The 14,152-nt window shown below is 47.8% G+C and overlaps 2 protein-coding genes across 14 annotated transcripts in view; one reads left to right on the forward strand and one right to left on the reverse strand.

The window, feature by feature from the left end:
- Positions 1–14,152, forward strand: part of LOC111670312 (von Willebrand factor D and EGF domain-containing protein) — a 47,201-nt gene that overhangs the window by 31,911 nt on the left and 1,138 nt on the right. For 11 of the 12 annotated variants that reach the window (XM_087179470.1, XM_087179481.1, XM_087179471.1 and 8 more), the window contains 21 exons: positions 30–940; positions 1,082–1,218; positions 1,310–1,471; positions 1,574–1,678; positions 2,586–2,700; positions 3,991–4,262; positions 4,453–4,672; positions 4,860–4,997; positions 7,392–7,871; positions 8,136–8,306; positions 9,231–9,616; positions 9,730–10,237; positions 10,620–10,715; positions 10,842–10,937; positions 11,033–11,128; positions 11,380–11,475; positions 11,574–11,669; positions 11,792–11,887; positions 12,199–12,294; positions 13,352–13,447; positions 13,754–13,851. In XM_087179470.1, the coding sequence (XP_087035596.1) occupies positions 30–940; positions 1,082–1,218; positions 1,310–1,471; positions 1,574–1,678; positions 2,586–2,700; positions 3,991–4,262; positions 4,453–4,672; positions 4,860–4,997; positions 7,392–7,871; positions 8,136–8,306; positions 9,231–9,616; positions 9,730–10,237; positions 10,620–10,715; positions 10,842–10,937; positions 11,033–11,128; positions 11,380–11,475; positions 11,574–11,669; positions 11,792–11,887; positions 12,199–12,294; positions 13,352–13,447; positions 13,754–13,851 (4,471 nt within the window). The remainder of the gene's footprint in view (positions 1–29; positions 941–1,081; positions 1,219–1,309; positions 1,472–1,573; positions 1,679–2,585; positions 2,701–3,990; positions 4,263–4,452; positions 4,673–4,859; positions 4,998–7,391; positions 7,872–8,135; positions 8,307–9,230; positions 9,617–9,729; positions 10,238–10,619; positions 10,716–10,841; positions 10,938–11,032; positions 11,129–11,379; positions 11,476–11,573; positions 11,670–11,791; positions 11,888–12,198; positions 12,295–13,351; positions 13,448–13,753; positions 13,852–14,152) is intronic. The other variant, XM_087179480.1, reaches the window with a different exon arrangement.
- The window catches only part of bzw1a (basic leucine zipper and W2 domains 1a), a 17,639-nt gene continuing 16,628 nt past the window's right edge, over positions 13,142–14,152 (reverse strand). For both annotated transcript variants that reach the window (XR_015438503.1, XR_015438502.1), the window contains exon 14: positions 13,142–13,195. The gene's annotated coding sequence lies outside the window, so the exon portion shown is untranslated. The remainder of the gene's footprint in view (positions 13,196–14,152) is intronic.

Below are 14,152 nucleotides of genomic sequence, written 5' to 3' on the forward strand. Positions count from 1 at the left end.
TTCCCATCCTTTGTGTGTGTGTGTGCTAGGATAGCTCCAGGTGAGAGTTTATTTGACAGGACGCCCCATGGGACGGCACAGGAGTTCAGGAGGCCGTTCTGTCAGTGCCAGCAGGGATACAGCACTTCTCATCACGCTAGCAGCGGGATGAGGAACCTCTACGATCCTTCCGCTCACTCCGCCTGCATATCTTACAATAATGTGGATTACACATCTGTGTTCCCGTCCATGGACACCACAGTGGAATACATCAAGAGTCCAGAAAGAGAGGAAAGCATCCTGGATACATCTGCCTTTATCAGTCATCCTCCGGAGAGGAGGCACATTGGGTTTCACCATGAGGACAATCCAAAAAGTGATGGTGATCTTGAGTTAGACGGTGAGTTCGAGGAGGATCATCTGCTTTCCGTCGACAGGCAGAGGAGACAGGCGTCATTTGAATTCCGGCCTGTGTTTGCTGCTCAAAGCTTCACTCAGGCTGATCTGGAGAAATTCGCTTACTTTTTCCCCGAGGATCACCTGGCAGAGGCCCGACCGGAGGTGCGACCCCGGTGGCCCACGCCGAGCGGCCTTACCTCGGCCAAAGCTCTGGAGGTGTGCCGGATGGCTTTGGCCGACTCCACCGTCGGCGCGGTGTGCCGGGGGCTGCTGGGACGCCGCCTGGACGAGGCGGTGGATCTCTGCATCCTGGACCTGCAGCTCAAAGACGATTTGGGCTGGGACGAGGCTCTGCTGCCGTACCTGGAGAATGAGTGCGAGAGACGGTTGCTGGAGAACCGGACCCAGAGAGCTTTGGAGGTGGCAGGTCCTCCGGGAGCGTACGGGGAGGTGATGATGGCTCTGCGCTGCCCAAACTTCTGCAATGGAAATGGGGAGTGTACGGAATGGGGCTGCCAGTGTTACCCCGGCCACAGCTTCTACGACTGCAGCCTGGCCATCGGTGAGTATAGACGCGTTCCTCTGATGAGCTTCGTGTCTAAGAATGGTTTGACATCTGATTACAAGCATTAAATAACTAATCTTCTCTCTTTTGATTGACCTGTAATTTACTCCTGAGCTATAATAACCTCTCCTCTAATAGGCCAGCCAGTGGAGATAACAGATCTTGAGAACGGTGGACTATGTGACATCCGATCCTTTGATTGTCGCAACGTCCGAGTCTTCGGCCTCGGCTTCGTCGACTCTCCGGACCTCAGCTGTCACGCCACTAGACTGAAGGTGAGGAGAGGGAAGTTCAGACGCCGGGCTGAGAGGCTTCAGGAAGAAAGTGTGTTTTTTAAAAAAAAATATATTTCCTCTGCCTCCACAGTACATGAACGGGGTTTGGGTTGCGGGGGAAAAACAGAGAACAAAAGCCACCTTCCTCAGCTCCAAAGCTTTAGACTGTGCCGTCCCATCCTTGAGCAACACCGCCGTCAATACAGAGGATTTCATGATGGATGACAAACCATACGCACGCTGGGAGATTAAGGTAAAGCTGCTTCTCATATTATCCTGTGATTTAAGTGTCTCTTGTTGGTTGATGGCTGTTTTTTCGGAAGACGTTAAGAATATCTCCTCCCTTTGCTGTCAGGTGACCAATGATGGCTCCCAGTACAGCCAGGCCAAGGTTCTGACAATCTACGACGGTGTTTGCCAGGTCTGCGAGGCCTCCCGCTCAGGACTCTGTAAGTTAAAGGTAACTCGCATACAAAAGTGAACCGTGTTCTTCTCCATCCAAGTTGTTCATCTCCTCCACAGTGAACTGAGAACCGCTTATTCTGAGTCTGTTAAAGACTTGATAACTGCGTGAAAGATATTTGCAGTATACACGTTTTGGCCCTGTCGTCACTATCGTCAAGGCTCAAGGTCACGGGTGCAGAATGTATTATTTTCCATGCGCATTTTCCGGACGCATAAAATTACAGAAATTAAAAAGCTCCCATCCTAATGAACTAATCCTAATCCATAGGTAGGACGAAGACACGCGAAGACGAGGTGGTACAGTCGTCCTTCGGAAAACCTGGACTCTGTGGTGTTCGTTTATTTGAGTAGGGAAACGGATTTATGAGACAGTGGGTGTTTAGTGGAAAAGTGTGGTGAAGTGTTTTATATGCTCTGTTAGGGGTCCACAATCTGCGCCCCGAGCAAGTTGAATGATTAAACCAGAGACAGAGTGATTTCTCATCCTCTCAACACGCAGCATCTGACTAACAACTTTACATTCATTAAAAAAACAGGTACAGAGGGGGTTCTGTTGTTACTGGAACTGCTTTTTATGGGAATACAGACAGAAAAACATGTAATCTTAACAACCAGAGTGAACACACACACACACACACACACGTGTACAAACAGCTGCGGACACCGAGAAAATGTGCATGCGCTTGCCAAAGCTGAAACAAATTGAATTGGCTTAAGTCGAAATGTAGCAGATGACGTGTATTTAGATCCGATTTCCCGTTCCGCGACCACAAACAGCTCGAAAAAAGAATATGTTTTACAGTGTTGTCATTTCTGCTGTTTGAACATGTCAACGTTTCAAAGCGATGTTGTAAATATGAGCGCGCGCACAAACCTCTCTCCGTTCCACCTCTGTTGGCCAGGAGCGGACGTGTAACATCGATGGGATGTGTTTTGCAGAGGGAGACTCCAATCCCAGCAGCCCCTGCCTCCTCTGTGACCCGGACACCTCCCAGTTCACCTGGTCTGTGAACCAAGGTACGACCCAGTTAGTGTGTCTCTCGTCGTACAAAAAGAGAACGACCTTTTCATTGCTATAACTGTATGGCCAAAAATATGTGGACGGGGGTGTCCTGTACCTCTTTTGTGTAGTTTTAGAGTGGATCTGTTTGTCATGGTTTGCTCGAGGCCCCTTAGTTTTAAAGAAGGGAAATCTAAACGATACAGCATACACTAATATTAGTTTTTCACAAAGTCAGCAAAGAAACGGTTTATTGCAGGTGTTTTCTGTTCCGCTTGCAGCTCACTAATGATGAGGAACAACAGGGAAAAGCAGCATTTACCTGACTGTATTAGTGTATTCGTCCGTCACCGACTGTGGTCCTGTTTTTCCCCTTTAGCAGATCAAAGGAGCGGAGGTCTAAGTTTCCCAGCGTGCCCTGACCTGTCGCTTAACCACCCTGAGAGAGAGAGAGAGAGATGGGAGGGGAGAAGAGGGGGGAAAATCACATGTTTAATTTCCACGGCGACACAGACTGACAATCGGCATTCTTTACACACAACAAAGCACGTCAGCCGTAATAGCGAGGCTGTGCAGTGCCATAAATTACCTAGAAATGGCCTGAAAACCTGAATTTTCTCAAGCAGTGGGGTGAGATAATCCCTCCTCTCTCCAGTGCAGCTGTGCAGTTTGTTGCGACCAGACAAAACAAGGCAGATGAAAGTGACTGTATCAAGAAAAGGACACTTCTTCTACAAAAGTCTTGAGACAATTTGATTTATGTTGGATGCAAGAAGGATTATGTCACTTCTCTGCCACACGTTTTGCTTATTTCTCTGCAGTTAGTTTTGGAAATTCAGAAACAGTAATAATCCTATAAATCAGCAAGTGTTCTCTTGATGGTTTCTTAACATAAGACCATCATGCTGCGCTGGAGTTTCCTGGGATTACCATCACTTTCTTCCTATTGAACGTCTGCGGTGAGAGCGTGACCGGTTAGAGGATCTTAAGTAATTGTACTGATTTAGCCGTAAAGAGCTCCAGTTGGAAAGAAAAGACAGAAACCCGTCCAGCCACGGACATGTGTGTTTACAAGGATTCTTCCAAGAAAAGCCTGGATGAATGTTTGTCAGACCGAATTTACTCCGGGACACGAAGTAAATTCTGTCATCAAAACACAAAGGCTTGTATTTGGACATGTAATAATAAATAAAAAGGTGGGAATAATTGCAGATATTTGGATTGTAACTTCAACATCTAAATTGCATCACAAATATATTTCAGCACTTCCCTTTCACCTGTCTCTTCACCTTTTCTTCCTCTTCCAGTCAACGTGCCCCCGGCCTTCCACCGGCCTCAGAGCAACCTGCGAACATTTGCCGGGGAGAACTTCGTCTTCCAGTTTGCTGCGTCGGACCCCGAAGGCTCGGCGCTCCTCTTCCAACTGGAGGAGGGTCCGGGGGGCGCTGTCCTCTCCCCCGCCGGTCTCCTTATCTGGAGGGTCCCGGTGCTTCCGGAGGAGAGGGGGCGTCGCTCGAGACGCTCGTTCCGCTTCGCGCTGTCCGACGAGTGCAACGCCCAGAGCACCGTCACTGTGGAGGTAGAGTTGGAGGAGGAGAGGGGAGGGAGGAAGAAACTGAGAAACTTTAAGATGCTCATAGCTCTGCTAGATTAGAGGGAGCAGGTGGTTTTAGTGATCATATAAAAGGATCCCTATTCATTTAAAGATGATAAAATGATTGTTATACATAGGGATCTCCCTCAGCAGTGTCCTTTTCCATGTGCAACAGATTGATGTGGTGCCGTGTGGCTGTCAAAATGGAGGCACTTGTGTGACGGATGTCAACTTCCCCGCCGGCAGCGGGAAATACCTGTGTGTGTGCCCTGAGGGGAAACGGGGAGAGCGCTGCGCCGAGGACGTGGACGAGTGTTTGTCGGCTCCGTGCACCGTCGGCAAGTGCGTCGACACGGCCGGCGGGTACAGATGCGAGTGTCCTGCAGGGCTGAGAGGTAAGAGCTGAAGGCAGACGCTGGAATTTATCTGCGCTGTAATTCCTGGGAAAAAAAAAGTAAGAAATACAAGAAAAGCAGGTTCTGTTTATTTCTGCCCTGGCATCACATTTGCAGCTGTAGAGAATCAATCATAGTTATATCTGATAATCACAGAATCAATTTCTCCTGTGCGTGTTTTTGGCAGGTATCGCATGCCTGGAAGACATCAACGAATGTGAGAGAAAACCCTGTTTCCCAGGAGTCCAGTGCTTCAATAGCTTTGGCTCCTATGGCTGCGGCCCCTGCCCCAAAGGCATGGTGGGAAATGGGACGAAATGCACGGGTAAGTGTGGGCACGCTGTACACGTTTAAGGTGTGCTATGCCAGGACAGTTCCGCTAGGGTGGCACTCGCACCTTAAACATCAGCAGAGAGTAACCCGCCTGCTCCCTTGCCACATGTTGCCGTGGAGAAACGGCAAGTTTTTTTCATTTACGAGAGGTATTCAATCTGGTGTCCGGTCGTGAGATCTGATCTGAAAGAACAGGAGACAAAATCAAAACATCATGAGAATGAAATGAGAACACTTTACTCTGAACAGAATGGTAAAATTACACAGTTAAAAAAAAAACACATCATTTCACCGTATTCAGCCTTTACTCTCTCGCCAGGTTGTTGTTGTTTCTTTTTCAAACATAACAAATTAAGACAGGTATAATGATGAAAGAACTTCAGTGTTTACACACTGTATAAATATGAGACCCTTATACCCCAGCTCCTACCCACAAACCTGGATCCCATTAGCAGGCATAGCATGAGTTGATCAGATACTGCTGTACTTTGAGATCCTGCAGCCGTTCCGTAGCGCTGTAAGGGTCTCACGTGATAAAAGAAATAAACAATTCTTCATCGTGAACAATCATCCGTTGGAATCTGTGATGTCGGTTGCAGCGTTCTCTGCGATTATTTGCACGCGACCCAAAAGAACATGTAGCTCATTCTGCTAAGTGCATCAATCCGGATAAGAGCATCAGCTAAATGCCCAAAATGTGAATGTCAGTGCAAATTTACTCATTGCAGCCGTGCTACTCTGAGGAAGAACTCAGCAGGGACCCAGTCCTTGTGCTGAATGGAAACCAGATGGCCTGATACCGCTGCCTCCCTCCACGTGCTCACTTTGCATCGCAGCGACTGCTAACTGGAGTTAATGCATTGCAAACACTGGTTGTACTGAGATTCATAAAGCCTGAGGTATTCCTACCTGCAGCTGCTGCACAGGAAGCACTTCCCAGCAGTGGGGAATCTGTCAACAAAAACGCAGGAATGAAGGATGCTTCTAAATCAAATAAAAACTTCTCTCTGTTGCAGACACGCTTTTGTTTCGACGAGTGCAATTAAGGTTCATTATGGTTCATGAAAGCTGAGTCGTCCTACATTCATGCTACCAGCAAACACGTCACCACACTTTGGTTTGTGATTGGATGTTAGAGTCGCAATGTGACGGTGATCCTCTTCACATTTATCAAATCTTATCAAATTCACTTCAGTGTGTTTTGAGTTGCTCACTAAATCGATGCAGAACTTGTTTTAACAGAGGAGCCATGTTGCGTTGGGCAGACTGGCGCCACAGGTGTATTTAAAGTTTGTAACGCATGACACACCTGGGCTGAACAAGCATTTACAAATCATCCTCAGTCAGTGTTTGCGTTTACACGGAGACTATTTAAATGTCAGTTGAGTTGTGGCTTTCTTGCAATTGCATTGTATTGTCCTTTGAGTAATCAAAGGACGTCAACACTTGGCATCTAAGCAGGGTGAAAACCAAACCACGGTGTACATCTCAAGACTTTATCGTCCTTAATGGAAAAGTTGGCCCACAGCAGAACACACAGCATAAGTTACAGTCAGTGACATGTTAGTTTGTCACTTTTATGGAACTGTGTAAAAGTAGACTCATGAGGACAGATCCTTGGATTTCCACAATCCCTTTGTTTGACTGCTTACTCCTCAGTCCTCTGATCTTCTTGAGTTGAGAGACTTTGGTTCAACTTATTTCACCTCCTTATTCAGTTCAACTTTGTGTCAGGGGCTAGCGGGGGGGGGGGGGGGGGGGGGGGGGTTGCACCGTGCTGTGATGGATGCTCCTCTTCTTATGTTTTCTGCCGTAAGACCAGGCCCAGAGGGAGCAAGACAAGTCGAGTCATTTCCAGTACAGCCCTATCTCAAAGAGACAGCAACAGAAACAAATGAAAGCCTTTACTAGACTCAGTAAATTGAAGTCCAAGGTATGAAGAGGACTCAAATGTTTCATGATGATGTAATCAGTCTTGGTTGTATTTGATTCATCCTGCGTCAGCACGGCCAACATGTCTTGCTTAAAATCGAGTCGGGTTTGTTTGACCTGCTGCCGTGTCCGCGGCCCGTCCTCACGAGTGTTTCCTGCTACGCTTGTGGTTTGTAAATGTGTTGATAGGCTGTGAGTGGTGATGGATCATTACACAAACTCAGTCCAAAGTCTCAACTCTTGCTGTGCAGCATTTTGACCCTTCCAGATTTATTTTTGCCTATTGCTTTACTGCACCATCGCGTACACTGCAGCCTCCGCTTCACCTCTTTGCTATCGGTTCATTGCAGCGTGAGTGATCTTGAAATTGAATAGGAAGTCATTCCAGATAAGAGCGTCTGATAAAGGCATCACATGGCAATCCAAAACATAAACTGTGTCTTCCTTCACGCAGCAGTCCTCAGGCCGGCCACCGTCACTCCCGCATCTGCTCCTCGTACAACGGTCTACAAGATACCAGATGTTCCGCTGCAACCTCCCAAAATAAAGACAGACACTTTCCGGAAGACCTCGAGCGGTAGCTCCCCACAGACGAGGGCTGAGGCGGGGAGGACGATTCCAAGAATTGACCCGGGCCGATCGCAAGCTAAGACCGCCGCTTGGAGAAAGACTCCGGGAATTAGCCCGAATCCAACCCTGACAAAGGTGGAAACCAGCGAGAGCGTCACAGCGGTTGCATCAAGCGTCTCCCAAACAACGACAGACGCTTTGAGAAAAACCCAAGGAATTAACCTCAGCCCATCCAGCAGCAACACAAACACTATGAAGAACAGCTCAGGAATGACATCAGACCAAGTCGAGCCTGATCAGCCCAAAATCAGCAACACTATTATCAAGACACCGACAGCAGCGGGAAATGGCAGACTGGCTGCAGGTAAGTCAGAAGTTCCCAACCGTCTCCACCAACTGTTCTTTTCTAAAGAAATATTTACCTCTGTTACTGTAGCCAGCAGTGGTGGGTAGAGGTGTTTCAGGGGGTTAGGGGTAAAGGAGTGTTTACTGCTGATCCTTTTCACTATCTTTAGAGAACTTCACAAGAAAAACCAAGAACGCATGAAGCAGAAACCACTGTGCATTCAGAAAGACGGAGAGACGACTCAGCTCGCTCAGAGCTCTGACCGTTGTTTGTGTCTCTCAGGATCGGTTCAGATTCTGGCCGCCGACGCGGCGGCTACGTGTGCCGGCAGGCCCTGCTTCCCCGGGGTTCAGTGCATCAACCGCAGGCCGCCACACGTCGGCTACGTCTGCGGCCGCTGCCCGCCCGGCCTTTACGGCAATGGACGTGTCTGTATGAAGAACGCCAAGGCGGGTAAGAGCTTCACGCAACCACTGGACCTGCAACACCTAATTCACTGATTTAAAGCTTTTCTAAACCTGAAACATACATGAACGTCTACTGATGAGTCGACCATAATTTTCCAAATGCATGCATGAATATAGAACCTTTTCTTCCTCTTTCTATTCTTCTTTTTAATCTGAAGACACTTCCTGTGTTGTTGTTCAGGGATAAAATAAAACACCAGGCAGTAATGTGACGTCTCTCCATATGTCATGCGCCACTTTAAAGATCTTTGATTTTGATTTTTATGACATTTTGGTTTTCCCTGATGTTGTTTAATGTGTTTCTCTTGGTTGGAAGGAATGTCGTTTATTGCGGCAGATAGATCGGTGCGACCGAGACTGCCTGCCTAGATGTAATAACCACCTCTGGTGCTTTGCTTTTTAAGTCAGCACCCGGCCGCTAAGCTTCAACAGAAGACTGCTTGATGTTATTTTCTCACAAGCGGAGCGGGGGGGGGTGGGTCCTAACAGCTCAGAAGAGACGGTTTCATTCCAACTTAAATCCCTTAACTGTGGATTGTGTTTGTCTGGAAAGACACAAAGCGGAACAGAGTGTTTGTGCAGATGAGTGTGTCAGCCTCAAACGAGACAGGAATCGCTTAAATCACTTTGCAGTGCTGCTCTGAGGAGTTTTACACAAATCGGAGCCTGTAAAAATATCTTCTTAACATTATATTCACCCAAGGAGGGATTGCCTGTGTGCTCTTTTCCAACAACATGCTAGTATTTAAGCAGATATCCCTTCTCTTTTCGCTTTAACTTGAGCCCACATAGCTTTAGCATGTGGGGGAATTCGGAGCTTGTTCCTCCTAGTTACAGCTGCTATGTTCTGACCGGACAAGAAGGGGTCAATTTGCCAAAAGCACTGATGCCAGCTCCTGTCTTTCCTCAGCATCCAATCACCTCCCTCGACAGCAGACAGTCAGCAAGACCGGCCGATCCCCGCACGGAGGTGGCAGCAAAGTCTCCCAGCTCCACCTGCCCGACCTGCCCAGCAGACACGCCATCAAACACCTGTCCTTGTCTGTCACCAGACCCAATCAAGATAATGCACCACGCCAGGTTTCCGCATCAGGCAGGGGAGGTGGTACTGGCCGGAGAGAGGCGGTCACTGCTTCCAGAGTTGTTACAAAAACATTAGTGAGCCCCTTGCATGTCACTGCGAACACTCACATCATCCACCACAGCACCAACTCTAGATCAGACGCCAGGACACACGCGAGAACTAGCATCACTGCCTCCAGAGAGTTTGTCGTCCCCCATGCGACTGTCTCCAAGGTGAGTCTACCTCTGCGCTGTGCATCCTCCTGATGAAAGACATGAGTCATTATTCATAAAGGAGGAAGTATGAATAACCCTCCTGTCTTCTCTCCATAACCCTCTCCCGGCAGTCTGAAGCAGCACTGACGGGTGCCACGCCTCTGAAGGTAACTCCTCCTCCTCCTCCTCCTCCTCCTCCTCCTCGTGAAGTGACACAGTCCAAACAGGCGACCCAGCCTCAGCTCAACCACCTGGCATCCACCCAGGCCAAACCCTGGACCCCTCCGAGACCTGTCCTCCCACTTACAGCGGCCCTCACCGCTCTGTCCTACTCTCTGTCCGAGTCGGAGTTCTCAGCAGACGGAGACGAGGCTGAGCCTGGGTCAGAAAGCTCAGAGATGCTGCAGGTGGTCCCGGCGTTGGCCTTCACAACACCAGGCAAGACGGTCTACAGCTCCCCGCAACAGAGAGCCACCCCCGTCCGACCAGGTGTTAGGAGTGGTACCACGGCCGACAAACAGGCGACGACCTGCGCTGACCTTCCGTGCTTCCCTGGCGTCCAGTGTGAACCGACCGTGGATGGGTTCAGCTGTGGGAGGTGTCCCGTAGGATACACTGGTGACGGACGCGCCTGTCGAGGTACAACTCCTCACCTTCAGCAGCCGAGAGATTTGTCAATTTGTTTGTTACCTTTTTGAAATTTCTTGTAAATGTAACTTGAACGAGGGTGATGACACACTCGCTGTCGCGATCTAAATCCATCACTGTGTGGCACTGATTAGGAACATTATGATGTCAGGTGATACCAGGTCAGGGTTTGTTGCATTTAACCTGGAGCAATCCCATTAAAGCCAATCCCCAATGTGCTTAGTGAGATCAGTATCTGCACCAATGCCAATCAGGCATATGGCATGTATGTATCCCACGGGATGTTACGATTCTGATGCAGGTAATTAAGACGTATTGAGCCATCATAGATTGTAAATACCATCTCCGCGTCGCCCCCTGTGTGTGTTTCCAGCCGTCTGCAGACATACATGCGGCAGGAACATGGTGTGTGCTGCGCCAAACACCTGCCGCTGCAAACCAGGCTACACTGGATTAGACTGTCAAACAGGTAAACAAATAACCGGCTCACGTTTATTATTATTTTAGCATCTTCATACACATTTCTGTGTGTATTGGTTTGTTTTGGGTATTTTGGTTTTCCGTTGTTGATTTTTGTATGCCCATATTTTCTCAGCCATCTGTGATCCAGAGTGTATGAACGGGGGCGCCTGCATCGCTCCGGGTGTGTGTCGGTGTCGGAGAGGCTTTCATGGAGAGACGTGTCAGGAAGGTAAGGCTTGTTTCCCAGTTTCGCAGTTGTTCCGGTCACAGGTTTATGAATCAACTATTCTAAATGATCAAACTAACGGACGCCCGTCTCTGCAGCTCTGTGCAGGTCGCCGTGTGAGAACGGAGGCACCTGCGTGGGACTGCAGACTTGCTCCTGTCCTTATGGGTTTGTCGGACCTCGGTGTGAAACCAGTGAGTTCACAGCTACTATAATTCCCTTGTCGTCATTCAGTGGCTAAAGTTGCTAAGGCTTGTGGGAGTTGTAGTTGCCGAATTATTACAAATTTACTTCAAAAGTTTTGTTTATTTTAACTTTTATTTGATCAGATTTTGTCCGTGGTTAATTTGACATTTACGATCAGAAGGTTTTTGTTTTGGGTTAAGTTGTTTTCCTTACGATCATGAATGCGATATACAGTATATTATTTTTCGGTGTGTTATAGTGGTGTGTAGCCGCCACTGTCACAACGGAGGCCAGTGTGTGTCTCCAGATGAGTGCAGGTGTCTTTCAGGCTGGAATGGACCATCCTGTGACACTGGTGAGTGTGTATTATGTGTATTGTGTATTGTGTGTGTGTGTGTGTGTGTGTGTGTGTACTGACCACAGTGCTGATGTTCTCGCCTCTCTCTCCTCCAGCTCTCTGCTCTCCCGTCTGTCTGAACGGAGGCTCGTGTGTCCGGCCGAACATCTGCGAGTGTCCTCGTGGTTTCTACGGAGCACAGTGTCAGAACGGTAAATCAACGACTAAACAGTAATTCAAGCTTCATTTGCAAAATTTGAGGTTGCGAGGAGTCAAATCCAGATCCCTTTATTTCAGTATTTGTGTAAGTTTGGTTTTCCTTTTCCTCCTGCAGCCGTCTGCAGTCCTCCCTGTAAGAATGGTGGTGTCTGTATGAGGAACAACATCTGCTCCTGTCCGCAGGGATACACCGCGAGGCGCTGCGAGAAAAGTCTGTCTTCCCGCATCGTCCACCTCATTATTTCTCTCCTCGTCTGTTCTTGTCTGGCACTGCTTCCCTCATTCCTTTAAGTCCTGCTTCTCTTATTATCTTATCTTCCGTCTCTTCTTGAACATTTTCCACTTCGTCCTCATCGTTCAATATCCTTTTGCTTCCTCTTTATCTTCCTCTATTTTAAATTTACAAACTGAAAGTGTGTTACCTAAAATTCTTCACATTACATCTGAAAAGAAACGATTCGGTTCATTTTCACCTGTTCTTTTCTGGCTTTGAATCATTTCTCTCACTCTCTCCCTCTCCAGGTGTGTGCGAGCCCATGTGTATGAACGGCGGCAGGTGTGTCGGTCCAGATGTTTGCGATTGCCCGTCAGGCTGGCGAGGGAAGAGATGTGATAAACGTAAGTGCCGTGATACAAGAATCGAACACGGAGTCTTTACATTTACAACAGCGCCGTCCTCCAGGCCGACGCGCTGAATGCCAGGACGCATCGGTGTGAACACCTGCGCGCGTCTGACCGCGGATTCACACCGGCCTCCCGGAATCGACACCAAAACCTAAACTCGTCTGTTTGTTATCAAGCAGTTGTTGAAAGATAGAACAGGAAAAATCAAAGTAAAGTCACTCAAATGTGTTTGAAGAAGTGATTTAAAGTATGAGTGGAATATTTGACAATCGTTTAGAATTGAACATTTAAGAATGTTTTTAATTGCTATTCAAAGTCGTTGTCATTTTTCAGTCCACTGACTAACCTGCTCTATTAAAAAGAGACTGTGTTGGACTGAAAACATACACCACTACCTCAGAATGGATTTCACCATCAAAGCTTTTCCCCCATGTTGCTACGAAACTCACCGCGGTGAAGCAGAGGCTTCAGGTGCAGTGACACTGTCTGAACCCTCCGGCCTATGCCGACAGACGCCTCCACAAGTGGCGCCTCACATATGGGAACCAGCAGCTCCGACGTCTGCGGTGTTTTATGGTTCCGACCTTCACGAGGCTGAGAAGGGGAGACGGGGATTAACCACAGATAACCGTTATCTGTTGGAGCTCAGATCTGCAGCTTTTATTTTGAAGGAGGCGTGCTGGCAGCCTTGACGTCCTCCTTCATCAGTTCACACCTCAACACCAGCCACTCACCAGGATGGACCGTCAGTGACCATGAAGCATCTGGATATTCTCCACAGCTGCTTTTTCTGCAACATTTGGTTTCACTGTCCTTTTTTTTTCCTCCATTGTTGCTCCTGTTGTTTTTATTTTTGTTCCGCAGCCGCTGACCTCACACCCGACCACACCTGAACCTGCAGGCGGTGGCAAATGACAAAAAACACCATGAACGAACTGCATTTCAAACCAACACATGAGCAGAGAGAGTTTATACTGACACAGAAAATCCCACAGTTAAGATGCAAGTCAAATGAAGTGTCTCTAAGGTTAAGTGTTGTGTGTCATCCCAGCCAGCTGTCTGCAGAAGTGTTTGAATGGAGGGGAGTGTGTGGGTCCCAACACCTGCCACTGCGCACCGGGGTGGCAAGGCATGCTGTGCCAGATCCGTGAGTATTGCAACACGACCTCTGGAAGTTATTCCACGTGAAAAGGATGAGATGTCATTAATGAAAAATGCCTTTCTGATTGGCTTTTTTTTTAACCTTTCTTTTACACAAGTTGTGTTATACGCTACGTGAGGATATAGATTGTCATCCCAAGACCGACAGATTTGCAGGTCCTGATATTCCTCTAAGTTAAAACTGGGATAAATTTGGTTGAAAAATTAAAGATAGTGTCCTGGCTGAATCATATAATTAAACTTTACTATATGTTCGTTCTGGTTTATTGTTTTATTTCCTGTGATATTTCAGCCCTCTGTGAACAGAAGTGTCTGTACGGCAGTCGATGTGTCCGACCTAATGTCTGCGCCTGCCGGAGCGGATACTCAGGTTCTCTCTGCTCCGGGAGGGTAAGAAGTTTAGCATGTAAACGTTGTCATTTAGAAACAGACCAGGGTTACTGGGTAGTGTAAAAACTGGACTTCACAACCACTTCTATAACTTAAAATACTAAATCTCCCTCCTTTCCTGGATTCTCATATGGTTTTAAACTCCAGCCATGAAGTAGTTATATGTTTTTATAATGTTTCTCCAGCTGGTCTGAGATTCACACATATGTGAGTCAGAAGATCTGTATATGAAGAAAACTGGAAGCACGTGAAAATGCATCCATGAATTGACCAGTTACAGATGAGGGTCAGTGGGGGGGGG

The sequence above is a fragment of the Seriola lalandi genome, unplaced genomic scaffold (genome assembly GCF_002814215.2).
Source record: "Seriola lalandi dorsalis isolate HSWRI2012SDOR001 ecotype SW California unplaced genomic scaffold, Sedor1 jcf7180002054850, whole genome shotgun sequence".
NCBI classification, from domain to species: Eukaryota; Metazoa; Chordata; class Actinopteri; order Carangiformes; family Carangidae; genus Seriola; species Seriola lalandi.